Genomic DNA, 19,337 nt, shown 5'->3' on the forward strand with positions numbered 1-19,337 from the left:
GTAGCTGAGGCTGTGTTTGCCATTGCCAACATCTTCAGTTCCCTTCGTCTCATCTCCCTGTTCACAGCCAACTCCCACCTGGGACCTCTACAGATCTCCCTGGGACGCATGCTGCTGGACATCCTCAAGTTCCTCTTTATATACTGTCTGGTGAGTGAAACACACACCACACACACACACACACACACACACACACACAAAGATGCAGACAGACACAAACACAGCATGAACACAGACAAACACACACACAACACATGCATACACACACACACCCACACACAATAATAAAGGAACACACCTAAACCCATAAGCGTTTAATAATGTATTTGCTTTCATACATACATACCGCTTTGCTCTTTGTGCTGATATCTGACATTCTTCTATCCCTCATGAAAACGGACATACAGTGGGGAAAAAAAGTATTTAGTCAGCCACCAATTGTGCAAGTTCTCCCACTTAAAAAGATGAGAGAGGCCTGTAATTTTCATCATAGGTACACGTCAACTATGACAGACAAAATGAGGAAAAAAAATCCAGAAAATCACATTGTAGGATTTTTAATGAATTTATTTGCAAATTATGGTGGAAAATAAGTATTTGGTCAATAACAAAAATGTCTCAATACTTTGTTATAGACCCTTTGTTGGCAATGACACAGGTCAAACGTTTTCTGTAAGTCTTCACAAGGTTTTCACACACTGTTGCTGGTATTTTGGCCCATTCCTCCATGCAGATCTCCTCTAAAGCAGTGATGTTTTGGGGCTGTCGCTGGGCAACACGGACTTTCAACTCCCTCCAAAGATTTTCTATGGGGTTGAGATCTGGAGACTGGCTAGGCCACTCCAGGCCCTTGAAATGCTTCTTACGAAGCCACTCCTTCGTTGCCCGGGCGGTGTGTTTGGGATCATTGTCATGCTGAAAGACCCAGCCACGTTTCATCTTCAATGCCCTTGCTGATGGAAGGAGGTTTTCACTCAAAATCTCACGATACATGGCCCCATTCATTATTTCCTTTACACGGATCAGTCGTCCTGGTCCCTTTGCAGAAAAACAGCCCCAAAGCATGATGTTTCCACCCCTATGCTTCACAGTAGGTATGGTGTTCTTTGGATGCAACTCAGCATTCTTTGTCCTCCAAACACGACGAGTTGAGTTTTTACCAAAAAGTTCTATTTTGGTTTCATCTGACCATATGACATTCTCCCAATCCTCTTCTGGATCATCGAAATGCACTCTAGCAAACTTCAGACGGGCCTGGACATGTACTGGCTTAAGCAGGGGGACACGTCTGTCACTGCAGGATTTGAGTCCCTGGCGGCGTAGTGTGTTACTGATGGTAGGCTTTGTTACTTTGGTCCCAGCTCTCTGCAGGTCATTCACTAGGTCCCCCCGTGTGGTTCTGGGATTTTTGCTCACCATTCTTGTGATCATTTTGACTCCACGGGGTGAGATCTTGCGTGGAGCCCCAGATGGAGGGAGATTATCAGTGGTCTTGTATGTCTTCCATTTCCTAATAATTGCTCCCACAGTTGATTTCTTCAAACCAAGCTGCTTACCTATTGCAGATTCAGTCTTCCCAGCCTGGTGCAGGTCTACAATTTTGTTTCTGGTGTCCTTTGACAGCTCTTTGGTCTTGGCCATAGTGGAGTTTGGAGTGTGACTGTTTGAGGTTGTGGACAGGTGTCTTTTATACTGATAACAAGTTCAAACAGGTGCCATTAATACAGGTAACGAGTGGAGGACAGAGGAGCCTCTTAAAGAAGAAGTTACAGGTCTGTGAGAGCCAGAAATCTTGCTTGTTTGTAGGTGACCAAATACTTATTTTCCACCATAATTTGCAAATAAATTCATTAAAAATCCTACAATGTGATTTTCTGGATTTTTTTTCCTCAATTTGTCTGTCATAGTTGACGTGTACCTATGATGAAAATTACAGGCCTCTCTCATCTTTTTAAGTGGGAGAACTTGCACAATTGGTGGCTGACTAAATACTTTTTTTCCCCACTGTAGATGTTCAATATACACGCACGCACACACGCACACACACACACACACACACACACACACACACACACACACACACACACACACACACACACACACACACACACACACACACACACAGGGAAGCAGTCTCAGCCTGTCAATAGACCTTATTATCTCTACCACTGAGCTGTTCAATAAATATGTCAGTAGACAAATATTTACAGAAATGTTCCACACGCACAAAAAAGCTTATTTCTCTCAAAAGTTGAGCACAAATTAGTTTACATCCCTGTTAGTCAGCATTTCTCCTTTGCCAAGATAATCCATCCACCTGACAGGTGTGGCATGTCAAGAAGATGATTAAACATCATGATCATTACACAGGTGCACCTTGTGCTGGGGGACAATAAAAGGCCACTCTAAAATGTGCTGTTTTGTCACACAACGCAATGCCGCAGATGTCTCAAGTTTTGAGGGAGCGTGCAATTGGCATGCAGGAATTACCACCAGAGCTGTTGACAGATAACTTATTGTTAATTTCTCTACCATAAGCCGCCTCATAACTGCGGACCACGTGTAACCACGCCAGCTCAGGAACTCCACATCTGGATTCAACCATCTGAGACCAGCCACCCGGACAGCTGATGAAACTGTGGGTTTGCACAACTGAAGAATTTCTGCACAAACTGTCAGAAACCATCTCAGGGAAGCTCATCTCGTCGTCCTCACCAGGATCTTGACCTGACTACAGTTCGGCATCCTAACCGTCATCAGTGGGGAAATGCTCACCTTCGATGCCTACTGGCATGCTGTAGAAGTGTGCTCTTCACGGATTAATCCTGGTTTCAACTGTACCGGGCAGATGGCAGACAGCGTGTATGGCGTCATGTGGGTGAGCAGTTTGCTGATATAAACGTTTTAAACAGAGTACCCCATGGTGGCGGTGGGGTTACGGTATAGGCAGGCATAAGCTACAGACAACAAACACAATTGCATTTTTTCGATGGCAATTTGAATGCACAGAGATACCATGAGATACCTGAGGCCCATTGTCGTGCCATTCATCCGCCGCCATCACCTCATGTTTCAGAATGATAATGCACGGCCCCATGTCACAAGGATCTGTACACAATTCCTGGAAGCTGAAATCATTGGTCACCATAGCAACACCCACCTCATATTCTGCACATCTATCACTCCAGTGTTAATACTAAATTGTAATTATTTTTGCACTATGGCCTATTTATTGCCTTACCTCCATAACTTACTACATTTGCACACACTGTATATAGATTTTCTATTGTGTTATTGACTGTACGTTTTGTTTATTCCATATGTAACTCTTGTGTTGTTGTTGTTTTTATCGCACTGCTTTGCTTTATCTTGGCCAGGTCGCAGTTGTAAATGAGAACTTGTTCTCAACTGGCTTACCTGGTTAAATAAAGGTGAAATAAAAAATAAAAAACACCATATACTCACTGGTTTTCTGATCCACTCCCCTACTTTTTTTTAAAGGTATCTGTGACCAACATATGCATATCTGTATTCCCAGTCATGTGGAATCAATAGATGAGGGCCTAATTCATTGATTTCAATTGACTGATTTCCTTACATGAACTGTTTTTCAGTAAAATCTTTTAAATTGTTGCTTGCTGCATTTGTATTTTGTTCAGTGTGTACGTTGCATAAAGGTATCCTTTAACTGGGGCGGCATTTAGCCTAGCGGTTAAGAGCGTTGGGCCAGGAACCGAAAGGTCGCTGGATCGAGCCGGCAAAAAAATCTGCAGTTCTGCCCTTGAGCAAGTCAGTCAACAGCAACTGCTCCCTGGGCGCCAATGACATAGATTAAGGCAGCATTCCCCCCCCCCGCGCATCTCTGACACATTTCGGTTGAATGCCTTCAGTTGTGCAACCGACTCAGTTATCTCCCTTTTATCTATTCCCTCTATTCATGTGGTTCTAGGTGTTGCTGGCGTTTGCCAACGGGCTGAACCAGCTCTACTTCTACTATGAGACCAAGGCCTCAGACGAGAGGGGCAAGTGTAAAGGCATCCGCTGTGTGGAGCAGAACAACGCCTTCTCCACGTGAGTTAGAGGATGTTTGTGCTTGTGTGTGGTAGAATTGTCCAAATATAATTATTATCTATCTCTCTGTCTCTCTGTATCTCTCCTTCTCTCTCTCTCTCTCTCTCTCTCTCTCTCTCTCTCTCTCTCTCTCTCTCTCTCTCTCTCTCTCTCTCCTTCTCCTCCTCCTCCTCTCTCCATCTCTTCCCATCCCACCCTCCCTCCCTCCCTCCTTCCCTCCTCTAGGTTGTTTGAGACGCTCCAGTCTCTGTTCTGGTCCATCTTTGGTCTGATCAGCCTGTATGTGACCAACGTAGACGCTGACCATCAGTTTACAGAGTTTGTAGGGGCCACCATGTTTGGAACCTATAACATAATCTCTCTGGTGGTTCTACTAAACATGCTGATCGCCATGATGAACAATTCCTATCAACACATCGCTGTGAGTACTACTACTACTATACTACCACTATATTATTACTATACTGCCACTATACTACTATTATACTAACACTATAATACAACAATAATACCACTATACTACTATTATACTAATGATATACTACTATACTACTGCTACTATAATACTAATATAATACTGCTACTATAATACTGCTACTATACTACTACTGTACTACTGCTATACTACTACTATACTACTGCTACTATAATGCTACTATAATACTACTATAATACTACTATAATACTACTATACTACTGCTACTATACTGCTACTATACTACTACTAAACTCAGCAAAATAAGAAACGTCCCTCTTTCAGGACCCTGTCTTTCAAAGATAATTCGTAAAAATCCAAATAACTTCACAGATCTTCATTGTAAAGGGTTTAAACACTGTTTCCCATGCTGGTTCAATGAACCATAAACAATTAATGAACATGCACCTGTGGAACTGTCGTTAAGACACTAACAGCTTACAGATGGTAGGCAATTAAGGTCACAGTTATGAAAACTTAGGACACTAAAGAGGCCTTTCTACTGACTCTGAAAAACACCAAAAGAAAGATGCCCAGGGTCCCTGCTCATCTGCGTGAACATGCCTTAGGCATGCTGCAAGGAGGCAGGAGGACTGCAGATGTGGCCAGGGCAATAAATTGCAATGTCCGTACTGTGAGACGCCTAAGACAGCGCTACAGGGAGACAGGACGGACAGCTGATTGTCCTCCCAGTGGCAGACCACGTGTAACAACACCTGCACAGGATTGGTACATCCAAACATCACACCTGCTGGACAGGTACAGGATGGCAACAACAACTGCCCGAGTTACACCAGGAACGCACAATCCCTCCATCAGTGCTCAGACTGTCCGCAATAGGCTGAAAGAGGCTGGACTGAGGGCTTGTAGGCCTGTTGTAAGGCAGGTCCTCACCAGACATCACCGGCAACAACCTCGCCTATGGGCACAAACCCACCGTCGCTGGACCAGACAGGGACTGGCAAAAAGTGCTCTTCACTGACGAGTCGCAGTTTTGTCTCACAAGGGGTGATGGTCAGATTTGCGTTTATCGTCGAAGGAATGAGCGTTACACCGAGGCCTGTACTCTGGAGCGGAATCGATTTGGAGGTGGAGGGTCCGTCATGGTCTGGGGCGGTGTGTCACAGCATCATTGGACTGAGCTTGTTGTCATTGCAGGCAATCTCAACGCTGTGCGTTACAGGGAAGACATCCTCCTCCCTCATGTGGTACCCTTCCTGCAGACTCATCCTGACATGACCCTCCAGCATGACAATGCCACCAGCCATACTGCTGGTTCTGTGCGTGATTTCCTGCAAGACAGGAATGTCAGTGTTCTGCCATGGCCAGCGAAGAGCCCGGATCTCAATCCCATTGAGCACATCTGGGACCTGTTGGATCGGAGGGTGAGGGCTAGGGCCATTCCACCCAGAAATGTCCGGGATCTTGCAGGTGCCTTGGTGGAAGAGTGGGGTAACATCTCACAGCAAGAACTGGCAAATCTGGTGCAGACCATGAGGAGAAGATGCACTGCAGTACTTAATGCAGCTGATGGCCACACCAGATACTGACTGTTACTTTTGATTTGGACCCCCATTTGTTCAGGGACACATTATTCCATTTCCATGTCTGTGGAACTTGTTCAGTTTATGTCTGTTGTTGAATCTTGTTATGTTCATACAAATATTTACACATGTTAAGTTTGCTGAAAATATATGCAGTTGACAGTGAGAGGATGTTTCTTTTTTGCTGAGTTTATAATACTGCTACTATACTGCTGCTATACTACTGCTACTATACTACTACTATAATACTAATATACTACTGCTACTATACTACTACTACTATAATACTACTATACTACTACTACTATACTACTGCTACTATAATACTACTATACTACTGCTACTATAATACTACTATACTACTGCTACTATACTACTGCTACTATACTAATACTATACTACTGCTACTATAATACTGCTACTATACTACTACTATAATACTGCTACTATACTACTACTATAATACTGCTAATATACTACTACTACTATACTGCTACTATACTACTGCTACTATACTATTGATACTATACTACTGCTATAATACTGCTACTATAATACTGCTACTATACTATTGATACTATACTACTGTTACTATAATACTGCTACTATACTGCTACTATACTAATGCTACTATATTACTACTACTACTATACTACTATACTACTGCTACTATACTACTACTACTATACTATTACTATACTACTACTACTATACTACTGCTACTATACTGCTACTATACTACTGTTACTATACTACTGCTACTATACTACTACTACTATACTACTATACTACTACTATACTACTGCTATACTACTGCTTCTATACTACTACTATACTACTACAACTATATTACTGCTACTATACTACTGCTACTATACTACTGCTACTATACTACTGCTATACTACTACTACTATACTACTACTACTATACTACTACTATACTGCTACTACTATACTACTACTATTATACTACTACTACTATACTACTACTACTACTAATATACTACTACTATACTACTGCTATACTACTGCTACTATAGTATTGATACTATACTACTGCTATAATACTGCTACTATACTACTACTACACTACTGCTACTATACTATTGATACTATACTACTGCTACTATAATACTGCTACTATAATACTGCTACTATACTACTGCTACTAGATTACTGCTACTATACTACTACTATACTACTACTACTATACTGCTACTATACTACTGCTACTATACTACTGCTACTATACTACTACTATACTACTGCTAATATACTACTACTATACTACTACTACTACTACTATACTACTACTATTCTACTAATACTATACTACTACTACTACTACTATACTACTGCTACTATACTACTACTATACTACTGCTGCTATACTACTATACTTCTGCTATAATACTGCTGCTATACTACTACTATAATAATATAATTCTATACTACTGCTACTATACTACACTGCTGCAATACTACTGCTATACTATTAGTATACCATGATAAACAACTCCTACCAACACATCGCTGTGAGTGCATTCTCTGATTACATGCTCTGAGTTATCTATTTCAATAAAGGTGACAATTAGGTGCTATTCTATTTCCAATACCCTCTCTCTCTTGTCTCAGTCTGTTTAGGTGCTATTCTATTTCCAATACCCTGTCTCTCTTGTCTCAGTCTGTTTAGGTGCTATTATATTTCCAATACCCTGTCTCTCTTGTCTCAGTCTGTTTAGGTGCTATTCTATTTCCAATACCCTGTCTCTCTTGTCTCAGTCTGTCAGTCTATTTCTCTCTCCACCCACCTCTAACGTATCACCCTCCAGTGTGTGTTCCATCTTGTCTCTTGCTCATGCGGTCTGTAGTTTAGTCTGTGTTTTAATCTTCATTGTAAAACATAATTTGCCGTTTTAGTTGTTTCAGCTCATTTTCCAAAGTCAACTCAACAAAAAAATACAGACGTTTTTTCATTGCAAAAAAAGATTTGTTGAGTCAAAATTGAAGGCAGCATTGTTCAACCTTTTTAAGTTGACTTAAAAAATATATATTTTTTACAGTGTACTCTCTCCTGACTGAAAACCCCCGATGAAGGCTTGGCTTAGGGCAAACAGCATGTTTGGTTGTAGTTTTAACAATAAAGAAGCATGTTTATCACCGTCCACTGTCCTCCAAGAGTTCCTGAATTTCCTCTTCACCTCAACCTATGCAGGACCATGCAGACATTGAGTGGAAGTTCGCAAGGACCAAGCTGTGGATGAGTTACTTTGAGGAGGGCGGTACTCTACCTTCTCCTTTCAACATGGTGCCCAGTCCCAAGTCAGTGTGGTACCTGGTGTGTTGGACCAAGACTCATATCTGTAAGAGGACCCGCTCCAAACCAACTGACACCTTGGGCACCCTGGGGGTGAGTGATGACAGATATACTCACACAGACAGGAGGCACATTTTGGCACCCTGGGGGTGAGTGATGACAGATATACTCACACAGACAGGAGGCACATTTTGGCACCCTGGGGGTGAGTGATGACAGATATACTCACACAGACAGGAGGCACATTTTGGCACCCTGGGGGTGAGTGATGACAGATATACTCACACAGACAGGAGGCACATTTTGGCACCCTGGGGGTGAGTGATGACAGATATACTCACACAGACAGGAGGCACATTTTGGCACCCTGGGGGTGAGTGATGACAGATATACTCACACAGACAGGAGGCACATTTTGGCACCCTGGGGGTGAGTGATGACAGATATACTCACACAGACAGGAGGCAGGCACCTTGTGGGGGGAGAGGTGACACACATACACACACATACAGTGGGGTCTGACATTTTTGACACCCTTGATAAAGATTAGCAATAATGACTGTATAAAATAAATAATTCAAATACTGAGCTATATTGTATGCACCAAAAAAAATGACAAATTATATTATTAGTCGGCTTGGGGATTCAAACCAGCAACCATTCAGTTACCGGCCCAACGCGCTTAACATCGAGGCTACCTGCTGCCCACCTGCTAACTACCATGGCTTTGCCCGCATAGGATGACGATGCCCCCATCCACAGGGTACGAGTGGTCACTGAAGGGTTTGATGAGCATTAAAAAGATGTAAACCATATGCCACGGCCGTCTCAGTCACCAGATCTCAACCCAATTCAACGCTTATGGGAGATTCTGGAGCGGCGCCTGAGACAGGGTTTTCCACCACCGTCAACAAAACACCAAATTATGGAATTTCTCGTGGAAGAATGGTGTCGCATCCCTCCAATAGAGTTCCAGACACTTGCCGAGGTGCACTGAAGCTTTTCTGGTGTCTCGTGGTGGATTATCGCCCTATTAAGACACTTTATGTTGGTGTTTTCCTTTATTTTGGCAGGTACCGTACCAGCACACACATACTACTACTATACTACAGGCAGACACCCTGGGGAGAGTAGTGACCAAGATTATTATATTCAACTAAAACTAATCAGGAAACAACTATTTAGTAAACTGAAATAAAATCATTAATAAACCTGTATGAAAAACTAAAACTATACTGAAACTATGATCTTTGAGTCCAAAAATAACTAAAATAACATAAAAACAATAATGAATTATGTTCAGTTTTTGTTTATTGGGGTGACAAAAGTCGATTGGGTTTCAAATGGGGTTTTAAAACTTTTTTATGGGTATTTCAATCTACTAAATCTGGCGGGTCACAATTGGGATTTACTTTATAATTTAAAGGTAGACCGCTAGATGACGTTGCCACGAGCAGCACCGCAGATATTGGGTGCGTTTGAGTGGTTAGGCTGAAGCAACCGACTGCAGACTAAAGTGGAGGAGTGAAGTCCAGGGAGGTGAATCTACGACAGCCGAAAGTCGGACTAACGAAAGTCAGACTAACGAAAGTCGGACTAACGTGGCTCAGATCAACATGGCAGTGAGGCCATTATTTATATGTTTTCTTTATAATGTTGAAATAAACATGTAGGCCTATCTAACGTCCATATCACACACTCACAAACTGAAATCATAATATCATAATGTGTGTACGCGTTGTGCAATAAATTAATCAATTAGTGAGAGAGCTTCAAATATCCCATTCATTTACATATATCCGGTCGTGGTCAAAAGTTTTGAGAATGACACAAGTATTGGTCTTCACAAAGTTTGCTGCTTCAGTGTTTTTAGATATTTTTGTCAGATGTTACTGTGGTATACTGAAGTATAATTACAAGCATTCCATAAGTGTCAAAGGCTTTTATTGACAATTACATTAAGTTTATGCAAAGAGTCAAAATTTGCAGTGTTGACCATTCTTTTTCAAGACCTCTGCAATCCGCCCTGGCATGCTGTCAATTAACTTCTGGGCCACATCCTGACTGATGGCAGCCCATTCTTGCATAATCAATGCTTGGAGTTTGTCAGAATTTGTGGGTTTTTGTTTGTCCATCTGCCTCTTGAGGGTTGACCACAAGTTCTCAATGGGATTAAGGTGTGGGGAGTTTCCTGGCCATGGACCCAAATGTCAATGTTTTGTTCCCCGAGCCACTTAGTTATCACCTTTGCCTTATGGCAAGGTGCTCCATCATGCTGAAAAAGGCATTGGTCGTCACCAAACTGTTCTTGGATGGTTGAGAGAAGTTGCTCTCGGAGGATGTGTTGGTACCGTTCTTTATTCATGGCTGTGTTCTTAGGCAGAATTGTGAGTGAGCCCACTCCCTTGGCTGAGAAGCAACCCCACACATTAATGGTCTCAGGATGCTTTACTGTTGGCATGACACAGGACTGATGGTAGCGCTCACCTTGTCTTCTCCAGACAAGCTTTTTTCCGAATGCCCTAAACAATCGGAAAGGGGATTCATCAGAGAAAATTACTTTACCCCAGTCCTCAGCAGTCCAATCCCTGTACCTTTTGCAGAATATTAGTCTGTCCCTGATGTTTTTCCTGGAGAGAAGTGGCTTCCTCGCTGCCCTTCTTGACACCAGGGCATCCTCCAAAATTCTTCGCTTCACTGTGCGTGCAGATGCACTCACACCTGCCTGCTGCCATTCCTGAGCAAGCTCTGCACTGGTGGTGTCCCGATCCCGCAGCTGAATCAACTTTAGGAGATGGTCCTGGCACTTGCTGGACTTTCTTGGGCGCCCTGAAGCCTTCTTCACAACAATTGAACCTCTCTCCTTGAAGTTCTTGATGATCCGATAAATGGTTGATTTAGGTGCAATCTTACTAGCAGCAATATCCTTGCCTGTGAAGCCCTTTTTGTGCAAAGCAATGATGACGGTATGTGTTTCCTTGCAGGTAACCATTAACAGAGGAATAACAATGATTTCAAGCACCACCCTCCTTTTAAAGCTTCCCGTCTGTTATTCTAACTCAATCAGCATGACAGAGTGATCTCCAGCTTGTCCTCGTCAACACGCTCACCTGTGTTAACGAGAGAATCACTGACATGATGTCAGCTGGTCCTTTTGTTGCAGGGCTGAAATGCAGTGGAAATGTTTTTGGGGGATTAAGTTAATTTTCATGGCAAAGAGGGACTTTGCAATTAATCTGATCACTCTTGATAACATTCTGGAGTATATGCAAATTGCCATCATAAAAACTGAGGCAGCAGACTTTGTGAAAATTAATATTTGTGTCATTCTCAAAACTTTTGAAAACGACTGTACACATAAATCCCAACAAATTGGTTCCTGTTTCAGTTATGTCTTTGGTCACGTTCGTGTGGGTCAAACAAAAACATCCTAGTGATTGGTTGACAATAGAGCGTCCCACAATGCAAGAAATGGCGGCAGGATGAAGAGCAACTGCAGCAACTTGTAGTCGACTGCAGTCAAAACTTCATGACCTTTGATGACATGATTTATGTTCATGCAGTCGACATGAAGGTGCAAGTCGGACAATTTTTATCCCCAGAATCCAACACACTTTGAAAGGTGGTGACCAACGATTGTCACTGACTTCACGAAAGTGATCCGCTCGAACGCGCCTATTCACATGAGCACGATGCAATTCTTTGCTCTCAGACAGTCACACAGAGCATCATCATCAGCCTGGGTGCGCTTCACGCTGATACAATGTGGTAGCTAAGGGACCTAAACAGGGGAGACGTTTTTCATCGCGCTTCAACCCATCAGCTTATACATTACTACACCACAATGGCAAGAACACAATTACTAGCTCCTAGTCTCCCACACATAGGCTTCATTCTGTCCCTAACACTAAAACTGAAAATAAACAATATAAAAATGCAAAAAAAAAAAAAGAATCAAGTGGATCTGAAAACTCTCTCTGACTGAAACTGAATTAAACTGAAAAAAATCTTACAACTAATACAAATAAAAACAAATATATAAACGTAGAACCTTAATAGCCTTGGTGGTGACACTTCCGTCCATCCTTCCTTCCTTCCATCCATCCATCCATCCTTCCTTCCTTCAATCCATCCATCCATCCATCCATCCTTCCTTCCTTCCTTCCATCCATCCTTCCATCCTTCCATCCTTCCTTCCATCCTTCCATCCATCCTTCCATCCTTCCATCCTTCCATCCATCCTTCCTTCCTTCCTTCCGTCCTTCCTTCCTTCCTTCCTTCCTTCCTTCCTTCCTTCCTTCCTTCCTTCCTTCCTTCCTTCCTTCCTTCCTTCCTTCCTTCCTTCCTTCCTTCCTTCCTTCCTTCCTTCCTTCCATCCTTCCATCCGTCCATCCTTCCTTCCATCCTTCCATCCTTCCTTCCATCCTTCCTTCCATCCATCCTTCCATCCTTCCATCCTTCCATCCATCCATCCATCCATCCATCCATCCATCCATCCATCCATCCATCCATCCATCCATCCATACTGGAGGGAGTGAGGGACACAGCCTTAAACACACACATGCATTTACGCATGAACACACACACGATTGATTGTTATGACAGTGCGAACAGCATGACACTGCTCATCCACTTTTCTGTGATTTCAGTCCTCATTGACTTGCTGTAATAATTCAGACACTTCTACAAACACACACAGCTGGTGACCATGATGTTATTCTTCAGACCATTTATTCTCTACAGGCTCCACACTGAGAGACTCAGGAACCATTCAATAAGGAGATGAGAAAAGGGCTGTTTGACACTGTAATGCTGGGATAATTAATCATATCCATCTACCTCTCTCTCACCCCTCTCTCTCACCCCTCTCTCTCGCTCTCTCTCTCTCACCCCTCTCTCACCCCTCTCTTACCCTTTGCTCTCACTCTTCGCTCTCACCCCTCGCTCTCTCTCTCACCCCTCTCACTGCTCACTCTCCCCTCACTCTCCCCCTCTCTCTCTCTCCTCTCTATCTCCCTCTCTCTCTCTCTCTCTCTCTCTCTCTCTCTCTCTCTCTCTCTCTCTCTCTCTCTCTCTCTCTCTCTCTCTCTCTCTCTCTCTATAGACGCGAGCTGCAGAGAACCTGAGGAGAAACCACCAGTACCAGGTAATGATGTCTCTGTTAAAGACACACGCACACACACACACTCATACAAGTGCACATGCACACACTCGTACACCCACACACACACTCACACTCAAGCACACGCACACACACACAATAATAAAGGTACACACCACACACAAGAGTGTGCAAAGCTGTCAAGGAAAAGTGTGGCTACTTGGAAGAATCTCAAATATAAAATATATTTTGATTTGTTTAACACTTTTTTGGTTACTACATGATTCCATATGTGTTATTTCATAGTTTTGATGTCTTCACTATTATTCTACAATGTAAAAAATAGTAAAAATACACCCTGGAATGAGTAGGTGTGTCCAAATTTTTGACTGGTACTGTATATTTATTTTTTTACATGTATATATCCCCATATTTTAGGCACTAAACTATCTCCATATATTCTTCCATTCATTTTTTAAACTGGTACCGGGGACATTCAGATGAGTCTTGTAACGCTTGTGGGCATCCTAGAGCACAACAGAGAGTCTCATCTTTCAATAGCGTGTTATAGTTTGTAGGCCAAATCGTTTGGACACTACAGACGTTTTCGTGAGAAGACCAATTTTCAGGATGTCTCATGGTCTGACAAACACAGCAGTAGCTCTGCCACCTTTCACTGCAGATGCGGAATGGCGATATCAGCGGATGTGGCGGATTGAGACGCAGCCCATGCAAAAAACAGATATCTCTAGCTTAAACCTACGGATTTTGATGGGGATTTATTTATTATGTTAATTCGATTTCCACGGGGGGCGCGGACATTGTAGGCCAAGGGTTAAACAGGACATTCAAAAGGACACAGGGCCAGACAGATGACCAGGACCTGTACTCAGAGCATGCGCTGACCAGTTGGCAGTCTGTAACACTTACACGTTTCAAGCAGACACCATAGTCCCTGTGCCCAAAAACGCCAAGGTAACCTGTCTAAATTGCCCCGTACCACTCACATCTTTAGCCATGAAATGCTTTGAAACACTGGTCATGGCTCACATCAACACCATCATCCAAGAAACCCTGGACCCACTCCAATTTGCATATCGCCCCAACAGATCCACATATGACACAATCTCAATTACACTCCACACTGCCCTCTCCCACCTGAATAAGAGGAACACCTACGTATGTGAGAATGCTGTTCATTGACTACAGCTCAGCATTCAACACCAAAGTACCCTCCAAGATCATCACTAAGCTCAGGACCCTGAGACTGAACACTTCCATCTGCAACTGGATTCTGGACGGGCCGCCCCCCAGGTGGTGAGGGTAGGCAACAACACATGCTCCATGCTGACCCTCAACAAGGGGGCCCGTCAGGGGTGCGTGCTCAGTCCCCGCCTCTAGCATCTGTCCTATTGGCCAACGTGGAATCATTGGAGAATAAACTGGATGAGCTACGTTTGAGACTATCCTACCAACGGGACATTAAAAACTGAAATATCTTATGTTTCACTGAGTCGTGGCTGAACGACGATATGGATAATATAGAGTTGGCTGTTTTTTTCCGTGCGTCGGCAGGACAGAACAGCTACCTCCAGTAAGATGAGGGGTGGTGGTGTGTGTCTATTTGTCAATAACTTTGTGGTCCTCTGTAGCTCAATTGGTAGAGCACGGCTCTTGTAACGCCAAGGTAGTGGGTTCGATCCCCGGGACCACCCATACGTAAAAATTTATGCACACATGACTGTAAGTCGCTTTGGATAAAAGCGTCTGCTAAATAGCATATAATTATTATTATTATAACAGCTGGTGCGCAATCTCTAATATTAAGGAAGTCTCAAGGTTTTGCTCCCCTGAGGTAGAGTATCTCATGATAAGCTGCAGACCACACAGACTGCACTATTTACCAAAATAGTTTTTATCTATATTTTTCATAGCCGTCTATTTACCACCCCAAACCGATGCTGGTACTAAGAGCACTCAACGAGCTGTATAAGGCCTTAAGAAAATAAGAAAATGCTCATCCAGAGGCGGCGCTCCTAGTGGCCGGGGACATTAATGCAGGGAAACGTATCTGTTTTACCTCATTTCTACCAGCATGTCACGCGCAACCAGAGGGAAAAGAACTCAAGACCACCTTTAGTCAACACACAGAGACACGTACAAAGCTCTCCCTCGCCCTCCATTTAGCAAATCTGACCATAGTTATATCCTCCTGATTCCTGCTTACAAGCTAAAACTAAAGCAGGTAGCACCAGTGACTCGCTCAATACGGAAGTAGTCAGATGACGCAGATGCTAAGCTACAGGACTGTTTTGCTAGCACAGACTGGGATATGTTCCGGGATTCATCCGATGACATTGAGGAGTATACCACACCAGTCAACGGCTTCATCAATAAGTGCATCGATGACGTTGTCCCCACAGTGACCGTACGTACATACCCCAACCAGAAGCCATGGATTACAGGCAACATCCACACTAAAACGTAGAGCTTCCGCTTTCAAGGAGTGGGTCTCTAACCCGGATGCTTATAAGAAATCCCGCTATGCCCTCCGACGAACCATCAAATAGGCAAAGAGTCAATACAGGACTAAGATTGCATCCTACAACACCAGCTCCGACGCTCGTCAGATGTGACAGGGCTTGCAAACTATTACGGACTACAAAGGGAAGCCGCGAGCTGCCCAGTGACACGAGCCTACCAGAAAAGTTAAATTACTTCTATGCGCGCTTCGAGGCAATCAACACTGATGCATGCATGAGAGCACCAGCTGTTCCCGACGACTATATGATCACGCTCTCCATAGCCGATGTGAGTAAGACCTTTAAACAGGTCAACATTCATGAGGCCACAGGGCCAGATGGATTACCAGGACGTGTACACAGAGCATGCGCTGACCAACTGACAAGTGTCTTCATTGACATTTTCAACTTGTCCCTGACCGAGTCTGTAATACCTACATGTTTCAAGCAGACCACCATAGTCCCTGTGCCCAAGAACACCAAGGTAACCTGCCTAAATGACTACCGACCCGTAGCACACTTCTGTAGTAATTACGTTTTTTGAAAGAACTGTCATGGATCACATCAACACTATCATCCCAGAAACCCTAGACTCACTCTAATTCGCATACCGCCCAAACAGATCAACAGATGACACAATCTCTATTGCACTCCACACTGCCCTTTCCCACCTGGACAAAAGGAACACCTACGTGAGAATGCTTTTCATTGACTACAGCTCAGCGTTTAACATCATAGTGCCCTCAAAGCTCATCACTAAGCTTAGGACCCTGGGACTAAACACCTCCCTCTGCAACTAGATCCTGGACATCCTGACGGGCCGCCCCCAGGTGGTAAGAGTAGGCAACGACACATCTGCCATGCTGATCCTCAACAGGGATGCCTGCTTAGTCCCCTCCTGTACTCCCTGTTCACCCACGACTGCATGGCCAAGCACGACTCCAACACCATCATTTAAGTTTGCCGACAACACAACGGTGTAGGCCTGATCACCGACAACGTTGAGACAGCCTATAGGGAGGAGGTTAGAGACCTGGCTGTGTGGTGCCATGACAATTACCTCTCCCTCAACGTGATCAAGACAAAGGAGATGATCGTAGACTACAGGAAAAGGAGGGCCGAGCACACCCCCGTTTTCATCAAAGGGGCTGTAGTGGAGCGGGTTGAGAGTTTCAAGTTCCTTGGTGTCCACATCACCAACAAACTATCATGGTCCAAACACACCAAGACAGTCGTGAAGAGGGCACGACAAAGCCTATTTCCCCTAAGGAGTCTGAAAAGATTTGGCATGGGTCCTCAGATCCTCAAAAGTTTCTACAGCTGCACAATCGATAGCATCCTGACTGGTTGCATCACCTCCTGGTATAGCAACTGCTCGGCCTCCGACCCCAAGGCGCTAAAGAGGGTAGTGCGTACGGCCCAGTACATCACTGGGGCCAAGCTTCCTACCATTCAAAAAATTTGCCAAAGACTCCAACCACCATAGTCATAGACTGTTTTCTCTGCTACCGCACGGCAAGCTGTACCGGAGTGCCAAGTCTAGGTCCAAAAGGCTTCTTAACAGCTTCTACCCCCAAGCCATAAGACTGCTGAACAATTAATCAAACTGCTACCCAGACTATTTGCATTGACCCCCCCCCCCCCCTTTTTTTTTATACGCTGCTGCTACTCTCTGTTTTATTATCTTTGCATAGTCACTTTACCCCTACCTACATGTACATATTACCTTAATTACCTCGACTAACCTGTACCCCGCACATTGACTCGGTACCGGTACCCCCTGTATATAGCCTTGTTATTGTTATTTTATTGTTACTTTTTAAACTTTAGTTTATTTAGTAAATATTTTCTTAACTCTTATTTTTCTTAAAACTGCATTGTTGGTTAAGGGCTTGTAAGTAAGCATTTCACCTGTTGTATTCGGCGCATGTGACAAATACAATGTGATTTGATTTGTTACAAAATAGTTTGTAATGGTTTCATTATGCTTCTCCATCTATGCTACAGTATCATACCAAAGAGATGTCCTGTCTATTATTATTATTATTATTATTATTATTATTATTATTATTATTATTGTTGTTGTTGTTGTTGGTTTATGTTGTTGTTTTTGTTTTGTGTTCCAGGAGGTGTTGAGGAACCTGGTGAAGCGATATGTAGCAGCCATGATCAGAGACGCTAAGACAGAGGAAGGGCTGACTGAGGAGAACTTTAAGGTGAGGACTGGGTTTGACGTGGAAACTCTCTTCTCCTCTTCTCCGTTTCTTCTTCTTCGCTGAACAAGGACTATGAAGCTCGGGCTCAAGTCACTTTACAACAGAGTAAACCATTCTGTTCATTTCGCTGATGTTTTCCTGGCTTTCTCTCATCTAATTCCTCTCTTTTCTCCCTGTCCCTTTGTTCTAGGAGCTGAAGCAGGACATCTCTAGTTTCCGTTACGAGGTGATGGGTATGATGAAGACGGGTAAACCTGGTCTGGGTGGACCGGGGGGTGTTGGTCTGGGTGGTCCGGGGGGTGTTGGTGGGGGTGGAGGAGGGGCATCCTGCCTAGCCTACCCCGACCGGCCCCTTAAGGTCCCCACCACCCCTACACCTACGCCCCCTACTGGCCAGCTGAAGAACAACAAGATGACACTGTTCAGCGTCACCGCCTCCATCATCCAGCAGAGCGGCGCCACAGCCTCCTCTCCTCGGCTCCCGGAGGGACTGGCCTTCAACGGGCTGGGGCTGGCTAACGGCCTGGCCCCCCTGCCCTCCGATGGTGGTTCCTCCGGAAGCTCCAGAGACAAGCAGGGTCAGAGGAAAGACTTCCCCAGGGACATCACTGATTTTGGGTTGTTCCAGAAGCGCCAGAGGGGTGGAACCGGAGCTACAGGGGTTGGGGCTGGGAATATATACTCTGTGTCCGAGGAGATGGGGGAGACAGGAGAGTCGGATGGGGAGGGATGGAAGGGGGAGGCAGGGGGTGAGGAGGGCAAGGGACTGTTTGAGGATGGAGAGATGGAGGAAGAGGCCGGTGGAGAGAGGGGGAAAGAGAGGGAAGTGGAGGTAGAGGAGGAGGAGGAGGAGGAGGAGGAGGAGAGGGAGAGTTTCCTCCATCAGGAGTCGGGTGCTGATTTGGTTGCGTCAGGGTCGTCTAAAGGGGATCCCAAGGAGGAGAGACTTAGGTATGGGAGAGAGATAAAATAGTGGAATAGGGTCACTGCTGGATGGCGAGAGAGACAATCGGAGTGAGCTTTCTGTGAGGAGTAGTGCATATTTACAGGGAAAAGTTCTGTCACCAAGCAAGTCCAATGTCAGACCATTT

The 19,337-nt window shown here is 44.2% G+C and overlaps 1 protein-coding gene across 1 annotated transcript; it reads left to right on the plus strand.

The window, feature by feature from the left end:
- Positions 1 to 3: 3 nt before the first annotated feature.
- On the plus strand, positions 4 to 18,995 carry LOC311116812 (short transient receptor potential channel 4-like; the record flags this gene model as incomplete). Its single annotated transcript, XM_084191848.1, has 7 exons — positions 4 to 150; positions 3,950 to 4,071; positions 4,297 to 4,492; positions 8,306 to 8,500; positions 13,512 to 13,553; positions 18,157 to 18,246; positions 18,437 to 18,995. Coding segments are annotated over 7 exons (1,351 nt in total), but the record flags the coding sequence as incomplete, so codon positions are not given.
- Between the last annotated feature and the right edge of the window lie 342 nt (positions 18,996 to 19,337).

The sequence above is a fragment of the Coregonus lavaretus genome (assembly GCF_964263955.1).
Source record: "Coregonus lavaretus genome assembly, contig: HAP1_SCAFFOLD_7574, whole genome shotgun sequence".
Taxonomy (NCBI): domain Eukaryota; kingdom Metazoa; phylum Chordata; class Actinopteri; order Salmoniformes; family Salmonidae; genus Coregonus; species Coregonus lavaretus.